Here is a 15,370-nt window from a genome sequence, read left to right on the forward strand (position 1 = left end):
GTGGCGGAGCATGCGAACCGCCATTTCCCCATGTCTCCATGCCTATCACTACCGCACTTGTGTGAATGGGGGTGCTGGTGACACACCGCGGGGCCAGGCGGGAGCTACCACAAAATGAGTGCCATGCATTGACATGAGGCACTGCGATTCAGGCTGCGGAGCATGCCAACCGCCATTTCCCCATGTCTCCATGCCTATCACTAACGCATTTGTGTGTATGGGGGTGCTGGTGACACACCACAGGGGAGAGGCGGTAGCTACTGCGATATGGATGCCATACATTGACACAAGGCACCGCGATTCAGGTGACAGAGCATGCCAACCGCCATTTCATCATGTCTCCATGCCTATCACTACCGCACTTGTTTGAATGGGGGTGCTGATGACACACTGCCGGGGCCAGGCGGTAGCTACCAGGATATGGGTGCCATACATTGACACGAGGCACCATGATTCAGGCGGCAGAGCATGCCAACCACCATTTCCCCAATGTCTCCATGCTTATCACAACCGCAATTGTGTGTATGGGGGTGCTGGTGACACACCGCCAGGGCCAGGCGGTAGCTACCGCGATATGGGTGCCAATCATTGACACGAGGCACCGCGATTCAGGTGGCGGAGCATACCAACCTCCATTTCCCCATGTCTCCATGCCTATCACTACCGCACTTGTGTGAACGGGGGTGCTGGTGACACACTGCCGGGGCCAAGCAGTAGCTACCGCAATGAGTGCCATACAATGGCAATGGCCATCAGGCAAACATCAACAGTGCACAGTACCCACATGGTCAATGGCACATCATTTTGCACACGATGCCAATGTTCCATTTACTCCACTGGTGACTACACATGCCATGTTTGTGTGTGTGATTTCGTAGATTGGCCTGTACTCACTCACAAGTTACCTATGAATTTGATGGTCGTGTAGGCAGGACAGTGTCGTTCTGGACTCTACAGTGTATACATGTCAATGTGTTGAGGTGCAGTGACAATCACAGCAATGCTCGCCTCAATGAATGATGATCTATTGTGCATGGCCTCTCATGTCTGCTCATGGGCACATTCGTCATTCCTGCGCCGACTGTGGTCATTGTGTGGCAGATGTGTGCCAAGTTGAAATGACGCATGAAGGTGTGATAGGTACAGCATCTAGGTAGGAGACAGTGGGGTTGATTTGTTACACATATGCTAGATGCTATACTCCCAGTTGTGCCCATGTGAAATGTGACCATATCCCTATGTGCATTCACATTGACCAAGGTGGTGTTTGAGGTTTTTGTTTTGTGTAAGTTGACAGGTGTGCCCTTTGTGTAGCTGAAGGTGTCGCTACATGTAAGCTTGTCTGTCACTCAATATTGATAACAGTCTTTGTTATCTTTGTGTCATCCAGACCGTGAGATGCTGTGCCCATCTCATGATGTATTAGATTGACATGTGTCTACTTTCATCTCACATAGGAGGAGGCCAAATCTGATTTGTCACTTGACGGTGCTGGAGGACATGGGGGATGTGGCGATCATCCAGAAATGCCATCTGGATAGAGCCACCCTAAAAACCCTTTGTGATCTGTTGGAGTCCCACCTGCAGCCTCACCGGACATATCCAACAGCTTTCACCCCTACTTATAAGGTGATGGCGGCCCTGCATTTTTTGCCACTGGATCGTTCCATGAGACAGTGGCCAGCGCTGGTGGGATGTCACAACCGATGTTCATTATGGTTCTGCGTGATGTACTGTCCACCATGATGATATACAAGGACAGATACATCCATTTCCCCAGGGGTGCTGAATTGCCAGCTTTGAAGGGAGACTTCTATCCCCTTGGACACATCCTCAATGTTGTTGGTGCCATTGATTGCACCCATGTTGGGCTTGTGCCACCACCAAGTGAGCACATTTGCAAGAATCGCAAACCTTGCCACTCCATAAATGTGCAAGTGGTGTGCCTGGCAGATATGATCTTCTCCCACGTGTGTGCCAAATTCCCAGGCTCTGCCCATGACTCCTACATCCTGCGGAACAACATTGTGGCCCTCCTGATGGCTAATCTGCTTCCCGAGCGTGCATGGATTGTGGGTGAGTATGCCTAGTCGTATGGCGTGCTGGGTGTGTGACCTGCTGCCATCTGCCTCAGCGACACTGCAATGTATATTTGTGTTTCTCATACCTAGGTGACTCTGCATATTTCAACCGTCCCTGGTTGCTGAGCCCACTGTGGAAGCCCAGGACCCCAGCTGAAGGCCGCTACAATGAGGCACATGGGAGGACATGTTGTGTGGTGGAGTGTACATTTGGTCTGCTCAAGTCACGTTTCCGATGCCTGGACAAGACCGGAGGTGCAGTGGCATACTCACCCAGGAAGGTGTGTCAGATTGTAGTGGCATGCTGCATGCTCCACAAACTAGCCATTTGCAAGTAGATTCCCCTGCTCCTGGAGGATGGTGAGGACCCTAGGCCCCAGCCTGCAGACCAACCCGTGTCCAGTGATGAGGACAGTGGAGAGGAGGAAGGTGTTGACCTGCATGAACAGCTCATCACCTGCTACTTCACTTGAAGGTGGATGACAATGTACAACATATCCATTGTCTGTTGATATTGCTGTTGTCATGAAGGGTATGTGAGAATTGTAACAGCAGCCAGTTGTACACTCAGCAGCGGATGGCAATGTTTCTGGGACAGGTCATTTGGGAACATCTACAGGACGTGTATGTTGACACTTGTTGCCCATTGTGATGTGTGCATGTTGGGTTATCCTGATAGTAGGTGTTGTGTGATGTCTGTGATGCCACACCCAGACCAGTGAATGTTGTTCTGTTGTGTTTCCCTAGGTGCCTTCAACTTCTCCTTACCTACATACAGCCCATACTCCTGGTACATTGTGATCATGTTGAAAACTGTACATCCTGCAATAAAGACGGAGCAGACAAATGTTTGATTGATTGACACGACAACATGTGTGTAAGGATATATTATTTGCAATGGTGACAAGTGAGGGGTTGTACATTTCCAATTAGGTGGTGGTGGAGCAGTGAGCTGACAGTTATGGTAAATGAGATAATCGAGTAGTCACCACATTGATGTGGTGACCCAGTCCAAAAGACAGATGCCATTCACAAGGCAGTGTGGGGAAGGACAGTCCAAAAAGTCAATGCAGTGGTGAAGATGGTTGCCATCATGGCTGGCTCCGTGACTGGTGTCTGGCAGGTGCTTTGCCTCCAGATATTCCCAGGATCTTCTTAGGACGGCCCCTTTGTCATTTGGCAGGGGGGGCCTGCTTCAGGGCCAGTGGGGTCTGAGGACTCACCCCTCTCTGTGGGCGCAGGGTAGGATGGTGAACTGTCATCCTGCGGCCCACCAGAGGGAGGTAAAGGTGTTGATTGTGGTGCGGGCTTGTCCCTCAGTACCGCCACTTGCTGGCCCAAGAGGTCCACAATTTGTCTCATGCTGGTGTTGATGGACTTCATCAGCAGGAAGAGCTTGTGCAACAGTTTGTCCGACCGGCCCGTTCGTCCCTGGGCCTGTTTGTATGTGCCAAGGACTCTGGTGATGTGTTCCAGGGATTGGGTCTCAGCCTCTTGGTGTCTGTGGTTGACCATTCCCCTCCCACCTACCCTGCTGCCACGGACCTGTTGCCTCACCACTGTGGGCACCCATATCCTCTCCCTGCCCACTTCTGTCGGTGGTGTGGGGTAGTCATCCTCTGGGACAGGGAGGGTGTTGCAGGCAGCACTGGTGGTGGTGGCAGTGGCCACACAGGCCATAACAGCAGGGGTCTGCAGTGAAGTTATTATTACCACAGATGTGGTGGGGGTATGATAGGGTCCTGGGTAGGCCTGGGCGAAGCACTACGCTACGCTCGCGTAGTTTGCGAAGTTCGCGCTACTTCGCGCTACGCGAACTGCACGTAGCACAGTGCGAACACGCGTAGCGTAGTGTTGCGTAGTGCTGCGGTCATTTTTTGCTTGCTCGCGGTCCTCAACGTCAAGTTGGCGACCGCGAGCAAGCAAAATGACATCCTGGCGAGACTTTTTCCTTGTTCGCGATCGCGAGCATGGAAAATAAACCTCCCGGCGAGATTCCCAACGCGAGAAGGTCAGGTTTCTCATTGCGAGGGGTCGCGTATGCTCGCGACCGCTCGCGATGAGAAACTACCAGTTCGCGTTGAGAAAGCTGCAGCTCGAGTAAAAATCTACTCGAGCAGCAGAAAACTACAGCTCGCACTGTGCAAGATGCCATTTTCAATGATTGCACAGTGCCGGTTGCTTGTCCGCACTGTGCAATCATTGAAAACAACATCTTGCACAGTGCGAACATGTTACTTCGCAGTTCGCGAAGTGCTACGCGTAGCTCGCGTAGTGCGAACTTCACTTTGCGTAGCTTCGCGAAGTGCTACTTCGCGAACTACGCCCACCCTTAGTCCTGGGACCTGTTGCTCCCTGGCACACCAGATGGGCCGGCTTCGAGCTCATCTTCCAGGGAATCCTGGGAGTCAACTTCCGAGAGTCCATGTACCGGGGGAAGACTGGCTTTGCAGGTTGCTGGTGTAGTCCTCTGCAGTGAGTTCTTGGTCACCTGTGGATCAGATGGGAAATGGTCATTGTAGTGCACCCCACAAGCTTTGTGTTAGCTGTGTATCATTCACTTTTTGTACACTGCACAATTGACTGATCATCACATTGTTTACTATGTGCACTACTGTGATTCCTGACAAGATGCAGTGGTACATGCGTTACTTGTCCATGGTTTGAGGTGTCAAGGCATACCATGCGACCCGTGCATAATTCATGATTACAGGGACCTGTTGCCATCTAGGGACTGGCACAACATGTTTTTCATTGAGGACTCTTTGTTGATTTTTCTTACCTGGCAGGCGTCACATGGACTGGCCATTGTCATTTACTGCATACCTTTGTCCTGTCATGTGCATATCTTGATTTGTACCACTACACATGCTTTCGTATTTGTTGAATGGTCCTTGTTGCACTTGCCCCATGGTGATGCACATGTCAATAGGCGCCCACACTTCTTCTACATGTCTATTGGTGTGTCACACTTTGGTAGCTGTCACAGTTTCCTTAGATTACCTGTGTGCACACTGTGAGTGGCAATGGGGTAGGTGAGCATATTTGTGCAATGAGAGATCTGGTTTTGTCATATGGCACCATTTCTTTTGTGGCGAATGTGTGGGTGCACATACTGGCTACTTACCTGTAATGTGCTCACATTTGGCATTGTTTTGTGACACATCTGTGTGTGCATGGTGGAGGCCTACATCATGCTCAGTGGGGTCACAAGACAGTATAATATGTCTACCTACCTGTAAGTTTGTTTGGTGTACTGCAATGGCTTCCTACTGCTTCTGGGCGGAGGGAGGGCTCCATCCTAATGAGGTGTGGGACAGGGGGCATGGTGGGAGTGGGAGTGCAGGCCTCCTAACCCCAGACACCCTCCCAGGGAAGATGGTTACCTACCTGTAAGTTTGTTTGGTGTACTGCAATGGCTTCCAACTGCTTCTGGGTGGGGAGTGCTCCATCCTGCTCAGGTGTGGGAGAGGGTGCATGGTGGGAGTAGTGGTACAGACCTCCCACACACAAATACCCTCACTGTGAATGTGGCTACCTACCTGTAAGTTTGATAAGGTTAATGTACTGGCTGACACTTGCTTCTGGGTGGGGTGGGGGAGGGCTCCATCCTGCTCAGGTGTGGGAGAGGGTGCATGGTGGGAGTAGTGGTACAGGCCTCCCACTCACAAACACCCTCACTGTGAAGTTGGCTACCTGCCTGTAAGTTTGATGAGGGTAATGTAATGGCTGACACTTGCTTCTGGGTGGGGTCAGTGGAGGGCTCCATCTTGCTGATGCTGTGGGACAAGGGGGCCTGGTGAGAGTTGTAGTGCTGTCTGCCTGTACACATGCCCACATGGTAATGTTGGTAGCTACGTTTGGGGGAATGTGAGTGCGATCCATGAAACATGTTTTTGTGAGTGTATGGTGCAGATGGATGGAATTTGTCCTAGGTGGTGTAGCTTTGTAGTTGTGCAAGGCAGTACATATCAGTGCGGTGGTAGTCATTTGTTTGTACTTACCAGCCTCCACTCCCCCGGCTACTCCTGTGAGACTCTCTGGATGCAGTATGGCAAGCACCTTCTCCTCCCATGATGTGAATGCTTTTGGTGGAATGGGAGGGCCACCGCCAGTCCTCTGAGCCAGCTCAAGGTTCTTGCTTCTCCTCTCTTTGACAACCCTCTTCAGATCATGCCACCGCTTCATGATCTCCTTTTTGGATCTTGGGGTGGTCCCTACTGCATTGACGCTTTGGACTATCCTTGCCCACATTTGTGTCCTTGTGACTAATGGTTTCTTCTGGACCAGGCTACCAAACAGTTGTGGTTCTACTTTGACTATCTCATTTACCATGACTGTCAACTCACTCTGAGTGAATTTGGGCATTTTATGTGTTACCATGGTGTGTGGTATGCAAAGTGGTTGTGGGTACAGGAGTATGAGTGGTGGGTGTGGTTGTGATGTGTATGGTGTGTGATGTGCAGGGGTTAGTGGTGCAGGTGTGGAAGTGGTGGTGGTGCAGTGTGAGGTGTGACTAGTGATGTTGTGTTATTTGCCTCTCCTTTAAGCTGGTGTGTGCGTCCCTTCCCTGCTGGAGTATTGCAATGGATTGTGGTCAGGGAAGGGGCTGGTTTTATACTCAGCTATGTGGGTGTGTCCAAATGGAGTATTGCTGTCAGGTGTGGTGTGTGTGTTGTCCTGGGAAATTTATTTTTCTTTTTGCCATGTGATTGTGTCATTGGGGTGTATTTTGTGTATTTGGGGGGCATGGCTAGTTTGCTGTGTGCACTTTTTAGCCTTATTGTGGTTTTTTTGCTTCATCCGCCATAATTTTCACGGATCGTTCACAGCTTTGGCTGTGCTGCAGTTCCTCAGCTGGCTCTCCCATTCATTCCAGTGTGCAACCGAGGTGGTCGGAAACAGCAGTACGTACCGTGGGACCGTCGGGATATCCTAATTTCCCATGCGGTGTCTCCGCTATGCTTGCAGCGGGTTGGTGTTTTTCCAACACGTATCCGACCGCCGCAGATGGATTTTGGCAATCACTACCCGCTATGGGTGGTTTTTCTTTGCCCTGTTCCTCCACAGTCATTGTTGTTTGGCGGATCATCCTAATTTGGCCACCGGTTTTACCACGGTGCCGGGGGGGGGCGGTTGTTTTCTGCTTCCATGGTGGTCGGGGTGGTTTTCCGACCACCATCCTAATAGGCCTCTTAGTCTGAACACCACTTGCACGGGCAAACAACAATGTCCCTTGTTATTCTTTCAGGTGAGACACTAACACCTAGACATTGCATGAGAATGCCATTGTTTGTCAGTAAGCATGTCTAGTCAATAGATGAGCACTGGAGTCCAAAAACACACCTGGGGCAAGAGTTCTGAGACAAGAGCATTGCAGCAATTGAGATGTTGAATAGATGTGATAGAATATCGAGGAACAAATTTCGACTCACCATAATATCGAGTGAAAAATATCATGGAATGGAAATATCAAGTGCAAGAATATCGATTTGAAGGTAAGTAATATCAATTTTTAAAATATAGAAGTCATTAATATCATATCCATAAATATAGTCGTTAAAATTATTGTTTTTAAATAGTTATGTTTTAGAGTAGATATTTTAAATTTATGTGACATAATTATTTGGTTAGAAACAAAAGGAGGGACTAACGAGGCCGTTTTCCACTCACAAGGGAATGGGAGGTCCAGTAGGAACAAGGGCCCCTAGTACAATAATAACAAAGAGTGTTCCTATAGTTCCTCGAAAATAGAGTTGTATCAACGTGAAGGCTGGGGTGAGTTAAATGTACCATGTAGGCCTAAAGGGAAATCCATATGTTGGATTTAAATGCCCTCACACACCCTTGCAGGTGTCATGCTTCATCATTTGGGCTGCTCCTCGCCGGGCCGGCGGTGCAATGCCTAGCGGGCTCCCTAAGAAGGAGCACTTTGACGGAGATCTTCTATCCGGCTGCCGTGTAGGTGAAGTGCGGGTGTGGGGCCTGGTTAATGTAGATATCAAGTAGTGAAATTAAAAAAAGGTAAGGAGTGCCTGATGAAAGTGAGTTTTATTCTGATGGCCTTCTATCTTAGTTTAAAAGCGTGTGTACATGACACTTATACGACTTTAATGTCTCATGTTAAAGTGGCATGTAATTTGTAAGAGTCGGTCAACATGTTTCTCGCTTGGAGCAGTTATGCTCGCGATTCTTCAGGACCTTAATGGAAAAAGTTATCTACATTCATCAACCTACTTAGGTTAGGGTTTTATGTCAGTCTACGTCTTTACTTCCAGACTCAATACCTGTTAAGGTCAGGGGCTACCTGAAAAGGAGAAAGGTATGGTCAAGTAAATATACAGGTACTTTTAATAAAAACACTTGGTAAAGCCTTCAATGCGAGTCACACTCTATAGCTTGAATTAAAAGTAGTGCGATTTCGCAGCATATGTCACAGTTATTAATGATCCGCAGTCGTGCATCCCTCGGTGAGCTAAAGTGACTATTCACCGGTGTGGAACATCTAAAGAGGGTGGCACATGTCCGTGTAAAGTTGACTCACCCTAGTCAGTTACTATCCTGGCCTCAACAGTACTCGGTGGGCTTGTACACGTGTATCACTTCCTCAAGTTGATAGGACGGTGTTAGGCGAGATATACAACATTCATATGAACTGATGTGGTCGTATTAAAAACACAAAGAATAAACGTCAGAGCAGTAGTCTATAGATTCAAGATTCTATTGCAATAAGGTTATTAATTATTTTCATTAAAAAAAAGTGCATGGAATGTCAATGCCCCATGTCATGTCCTCATCGTAAGCCCTTTACTGAACTCGCCTGTTGTTTTATGGACAGCAGAAGAGTGTATAGTGGCACCAGGATGAGGGAAGGAGGGTGGGAGGGGGGTGTACCGGATGAGTCAATTGGGATGTAGGACATCGTCACCTGAAATTTATAACAAATAAAGTTAACATAATAGTTAGTGTCATGCAGGACCCCCATTAGAGTATGGTCATTTGGTGTTGACACAAGGTTTGGATCATGTTGTACACCTTGTGCCTATTGTATCTACTAATTATTGGGAGTCCATGCTTTACGATACCCTCTCCACCGAGTCCGGAAGGTGGCGTGGTGGAGAGAGAGAGAGGTAGGACTTACAGTTTCATGCTCAGAACTGAGTAAAGTATACACACAACAACAATTCTCTATATGTTGTCATGCTAGCGACGCTTCTGAACTCCATTTCAACATGGCAGCCAAAATAAAAGGCCTCCGGACGTCATGATGCCAGTATTTGACACAATGTTTACAAAAGCATCACATGACCCAATTGCGCGTCACATGACATGCCCATCGACATAAGTCCTACCTCTCTCTCCACCACGCCACCTTCCGGACTCGGTGGAGAGGGTAGGTCGATTTACGGTACACGGGAAGAAGACGCGTAAGTACTCAAACCAGCATAGCACTCTTGACTTTGTTTAGTACGTATATCTGCCACTACGCGTATCATAACATGGCAAACACGAGGAGATTACTTTCTTTTACAAAATAAACATAAGTTATGTCGACCCTCCCACATGATCAACAGCAGGTATCGTCTGTGTACTTAGGCTAAAATCGCGCACAATAATTCTTCCCCATGTGTACATAGAATCGCAACGGGTACAATGCGAGGAGGACACTTTGACTAACGTAACAATCGTAATGAGGTGTCCATAACCAATTCTCAAACCGGTCACATCGACCCCCTCGCAAGTGAACTCGCCTGTTGTTTTATGGACAGCAGAAGGCATATTTACAATGCCCCTGTGGCATTTTTACTGAGCGTCACTTTTGTGATACTACGGAGGCGCAGTGTGCCGGCCTATAGCTACAAGGCCAAGCAAAGCCACTCTGTGTGGCTTTTCATGGCCATGTCAATATGCATTAAGGCATTGACTTACTCTGCCTGAAAGGGACATTCCATGGGTGTTGTTGTGGGTGTTCCCACGCAACACCCATGGGTTTTGACACTGCCTCAGATTAACAAAATCGCGTAAATCTGGGTCAGTGTCAAAGCTAATGCCTTCCCAAACAGACGTAACGAGGAGAAATGTGTTCATTCTCTTTTTCCCTCTTTCTATGTGTGCTGCAATCCGAAGTATACCTAGAACGAGGGAAATGTCCCCTATGATGTCCCTTCGTGCCCAAAAATATTCATGCCAACAACACAGACATCCTTGCACAATTGTGAAAGGGTGCATGCTTTGGCGCTCGGCTGCAGTGTGTGTGCCAGCGCTGACAGAAAGGACAGGAATGCGCTACATCTTGCGGATACAGTGCATTCCTGCTCTTTTCTTTTGATGTAGAGAAGCACCGCTGGAAGGCTTGTGGCGCTGCCCTATGCCAAAATATTGTAAATATGTGCCTCAGACTTAGGGTCTTAAGTTAGAATTCAGATGTAAACTTAGACTTAAGGTCTGAACGTAGAATTGAGGTCTAACCTTTGATGTCAGGTCTAAAGATAGACTTCATGTCTAAACTTAGACATCAGGTCAGGTTGTGAATCTGGCCCCCTTCCTCTTTAGTTTACACGTGACTTGTTCCAGGCTACTTCAGTAAACCATATCACCATTAGAAGAATAAATTCAGAAAATGCCTCAAGCACCCCCTTCTGAAGAAAAGCTCTCGGGTGCACCACTCAGAACAGAGTATCCCACCTGTGTGGCAAAGGGACAGTCAACTCACAACATCTGTCAATCCAGGATATTCTGCACTATGGCATTCAAACATTATGGGAAGAATCGGTTCTAATTCGACTAGGATAACATATGCTTCCTCAAAAAAGCGGTACAAGCAAGCCTGGCTGAAGACGGCTGAAATGCCAGAAACTGGTCCTAGGAAGCTTGTTGCCGGTCCAGGGAAGACATAGCGTGGCAGTTCGGACTGGACTGTTCCTATGAGGCATAGGGTCAGAGTGATTTGCATATGGCCATGTCTGAATTGGGGTGGCAGAGTGGGCTAGAGAACAGTGATGGATCAAACCCAGATCTGTTGACTGGGTGTGAGTGTTTGATTGGTTCTGATTCTCCGTCCATCACCACCCCCTTTTGTACCGCTTTGTTCGCCTTAAGTTGGCAGGGTATGCTCAGACGTTGAGTCCCTTGCTCACTTTGCCACTGGAAGCAAGCAAGCCTGCCTGAAGATGGCTGAAATGCCAGAAACCGGTCCTAAGAAGCTTGTTTCTGGTCCAGGGAAGGCATGGCTTGGTAGTTCGGGCTGGACTGGTCCCATGAGGCACAGGGTCAGACTGATTTGCATATGGCCATGTCTGAACTGGGGTGGCAGAGTGAGTTAGAGAACGGTGATGAATCAAACCCAGATCTGTTGACTGGGTGTGAATGTCTCATTGGTTCTGATGCTCCGTCCATCACCACCCCCTTTTGTACCGCTTTGTTCACCATAAGTTGGCAGGGTATGCTCAGACGTTGAGTTCCTTGCTCACTTTGCCACTGGATTCAAGCAAGCCTGGCTGAAGATGGCTGAAATGCCAGAAACGGGTCCTAGGAAGCTTGTTTCTGGTCCAGGGAAGGCATTGCTTGGCAGGTCGGGCTGAACTGTTCGCATGACGCACAGGGTCAGACTGATTTGCATATGGCCATGTCTGAACTGGCGTGGCAGCGTGGGCTAGAGAACGGTGATGGATCAAACCCAGGTCTGATGACTGGGTGTGAGTATTTGATTGATTCTGATGCTCCGCCCATCACCACCCCCTTTTGTACCGCTTTGTTCGCCATAAGTTGGCAGGGTATGCTCAGATGTTGAGTCCCTTGCTCACTCTGCCACTGGATTCAAGCAAATCTGGCTGAAGACAGCTGAAATGCCAGAATCCGGTCCTAGGAAGCTTGTTTCCGGTCCAGGGAAGACATGGCTTGGCAGTTCGGGCTGGACTGTTCCTATGAGGCACAGGGTCAGACTGATTTTGTATATGGCCATGTCTGAACTGGGGTGACAGAGTGGGCTAGAGAACGGTGATGGATCAAACCCAGATCTGTTGGCTGGGTGTGAGTGTTTTTTATTGGTTCTGATGCTCTGTCCATCACCACCCCCTTTTGTACCGCTTTCTTACATTATTCTCAAAAAAGCAGCACTTTTTATTCTGAAAAATACTTAATAGGACTGATTCAAATTAGATTTGATCAAGCAACCATGGGGAATATTTACAAGGGGGTTGTGCCACTGGAATGGCACTTTTACGAATGTTCTGGTGGTGCATTGCCCTGCATCAGATGTATAAAAGTGGCGTTAAGCGTTGTAAATATGGTGCCCTTTTATGCAGGTATCTGCATGAAAGGGGTGTGCAATGGGTGTTGCTGTGGGTGTTTCACCGCAACACCCATCTTTTTTTGATGCTGCCCCAGATTTACATGGAGGCGGCGCCATGCAGCAGCTGGCATTAAAATGGCACAACGAGGAGAAATACTTTTATTTCTCCGTAGCTTTTGCATCCTGCAGCACACATAGAAAGAACAAAATGGCGTTATTGATTGCTTATGTCAGAATGTATCAGAGGAAACTTTGAGGGTGTGATGATTATCCCACAACTCATCATTCCAGGATCGGAAGTTAGACCTACACCTGCAATCAGGGTCTAAATGAGAGTAGTGGACTCCCGAATCTGAGGTCAAAGCAGCCCAGCTAAGCAAGATTCCCACCTCTCTGTAACATTCGCCGAAGACGCTCCCCCGACTTAGGACCAGTGCAAGAGGTCTGACAGCAACAGAAGAAAAATAATAACACCACAAGTCAGTCAAATTACAATCCTGCTAAGGGTTAGAAAGTCCACTTGTGTTTGACACGACAACATTCTGGCAAAAATTCTATGGATTTCATGTGTACATTTCCTCACAGCCTTTTGTTGTTTACAGTATGATATTTATCTATTTCTAGTTCAAAATCTGACAGAGGAAACCTTAATTAGAGAACAAAAGAGCTGTGCGTAGAGGTGTTGGGACGTCAAGATCGTGTCCACACTGCAGAGGAGGGGCCTTGATGTGAATCAGGATTATGTAAAATCAGGAGACTGGATTAAAACATTGAGCAATTCACATAATGTAGCCTAAGGGGCTGCATTTCCAACCCAGCAGCACCGGGGTACATACAATAAGGAGTCTTTTTCCAAGTAGGGGCAAGACTCTGACATTACAGGTGCTGCTAGATGACCCCTTCTCTAAAGATATTCTTTTATTGGCTCCGGACATGCCTCTGTGAACAGGAGCATCTTCCTGTTGCCTATGTGCATGACCCATTGCAGACTAATACATACATGTATGTGGATACGATGAGTGTATCCACACCCTACAGCCAATCACTTCAAAAATACTCTGCTACTGCTCCAAGGTTTGTGAGGGATTTTATAAGAAACTCAAGCTCTGTGGGGTGACTCCTGCAAGCTGACAGCTGCTCCTATGTGTGTCCTTCTTGACACCTCAATGGAGATTCCGGGTCAATATGCTTTTTTACTAATGACTTGCAAGGCCCAGTGTGCATGTTCCACAGACAGTACACCCACACACAGGTACACAGAATGACTCTACTGTGTCACATTCCACTCATCTCTACCTACTTGAAAGCATCTTCTGTAATACTGAAAAATTTTCTTTTCCTGCAGATATGGCAAACTGCTTAGCATGCCCTGAAGACCAATGGTCCAATCAGAAGAGAGATGCCTGCATTCCACGGGTGGTAGAGTTCCTGGCCTATGGGGATCAACTGGGAGTAGCCTTAACCTCCATTACAAGTTTATTTTCCCTCTTCACTGCTGGAGTGCTGGGAGTCTTTATCAAATACAAGAACACACCTCTGGTTAAAGCCAATAACAGGGATCTTAGCTACATCCTCCTCCTCTCCCTCCTGCTGTCCTTCCTCTGCTGTCTTCTGTTCATTGGACGTCCTTCAAAGACTTCCTGTCTCCTCCGGCAAACGGCCTTTGGGATCATTTTCACTACTGCTGTTTCTTCAGTTTTAGCTAAAACTATCACAGTGATCATCGCCTTCAATGCCACAAAGCCGGGCAGCAAGCTCAGAAAGTATGTGGACCCACGAGTTTCCAGCTTTTTGGTGCTCTTCTGCTCACTGGGGGAGGTGGTGATCTGTACTGTGTGGCTCTTCCTCTCTGCCCCATTCCCAGACATTGACACCAGATCAGAAACTGGGAAGATGATCTTACAGTGCAACGAGGGTTCTGTTGTTGCCTTCTACGCTGCGGTTGGTTACATGGGATTCTTGGCTCTTCTGAGTTTTGTTGTTGCCTCCATAGCTAGAAAGTTACCGGCTACTTTCAACGAGGCCCAGTTTATCACCTTCAGCATGCTGGTGTTCTGCAGTGTCTGGGTCTCCTTCATCCCAGCATACCTGAGCACCAAGGGCAGATACATGGTGGCCGTGGAGATCTTTGCCATCCTGACTTCTTGTGCTGGTCTGCTGGGCTGTATCTTCATCCCCAAAATCTACATCATCCTCCTTAGGCCTGAGCACAACACCAAGGAATATCTAATGGGGAGACAAGGGACCACCTGAGACTTACAGGACTGGGATAGTTGTATCTCACAATAAAGAGTGACAAATTATCGTTCTGCAACAATATCAAGTGCAGAATATTGGATAGCACTATATCGTCAAGGTGGGCATATATGTGTGTATTTAGATTTACTATTCTTAACTTCACCTCTATGGGCCTGATTAGGATGGCGGATGGACTCATGTGTAACCCATCCCTGTACTACGTGACAGGCACCATGCAGTGCCAGTTACTTGGTACAGGGATCTATTGGGGGGCACCTACATAGGTGCCCCTCCACACCCAAAGAAAAGGCCTTGGGGAATAGGGGGGCCCGCTACAGGCCCACAATGTCCATCCCATCCAGCCTTTCCCACCATGGGTGACCTGTCATGGAAAGGCTGGTGGGGAGGGACCATCCTAATCCCTACGGCGGTGCCTGGTAGGCACTGCCACCATTTTAGGCATTGGGAGGCCCTCCACCGACCGGTGGCCTCAAGCAGCCCGTCGGATGCATGGCAGTTGGTCTTTCTGCCTGCCTGCACCCCGCCCGCCATCAAAATATGGTGGGTGGCAAAGCAGTATAGGATGGCGGGGAGACTGCCACCGACAGCCTGTCGTTGGCAGTGTCCCCGCCATCCTAATCAGCCCCTAAATATCATGACAACATATATATGATCATGGCACATCGGTGTGGAGGTAAAACTATTAAGGGGATTTAAATCACCCTTGCGGTGCTCAAAAGGGTGCAAGGGCCACTCAAAC

General features: G+C 48.4%; 1 protein-coding gene across 1 annotated transcript in view; it reads left to right on the forward strand.

Annotated features, from left to right (window-relative positions):
• Positions 1-14,625, forward strand: part of LOC146788727 (vomeronasal type-2 receptor 26-like) — a 695,945-nt gene extending 681,320 nt beyond the window's left edge. Inside the window, exon 5 of the mRNA XM_085630946.1 lies at positions 13,718-14,625. Coding sequence (XP_085487072.1) covers positions 13,718-14,625 — 908 coding nt within the window. The remainder of the gene's footprint in view (positions 1-13,717) is intronic.
• The last annotated feature ends 745 nt before the right edge of the window (positions 14,626-15,370 follow it).

Source organism: Triturus cristatus, chromosome 10 (assembly GCF_964204655.1).
Source record: "Triturus cristatus chromosome 10, aTriCri1.1, whole genome shotgun sequence".
NCBI lineage: Eukaryota > Metazoa > Chordata > Amphibia > Caudata > Salamandridae > Triturus > Triturus cristatus.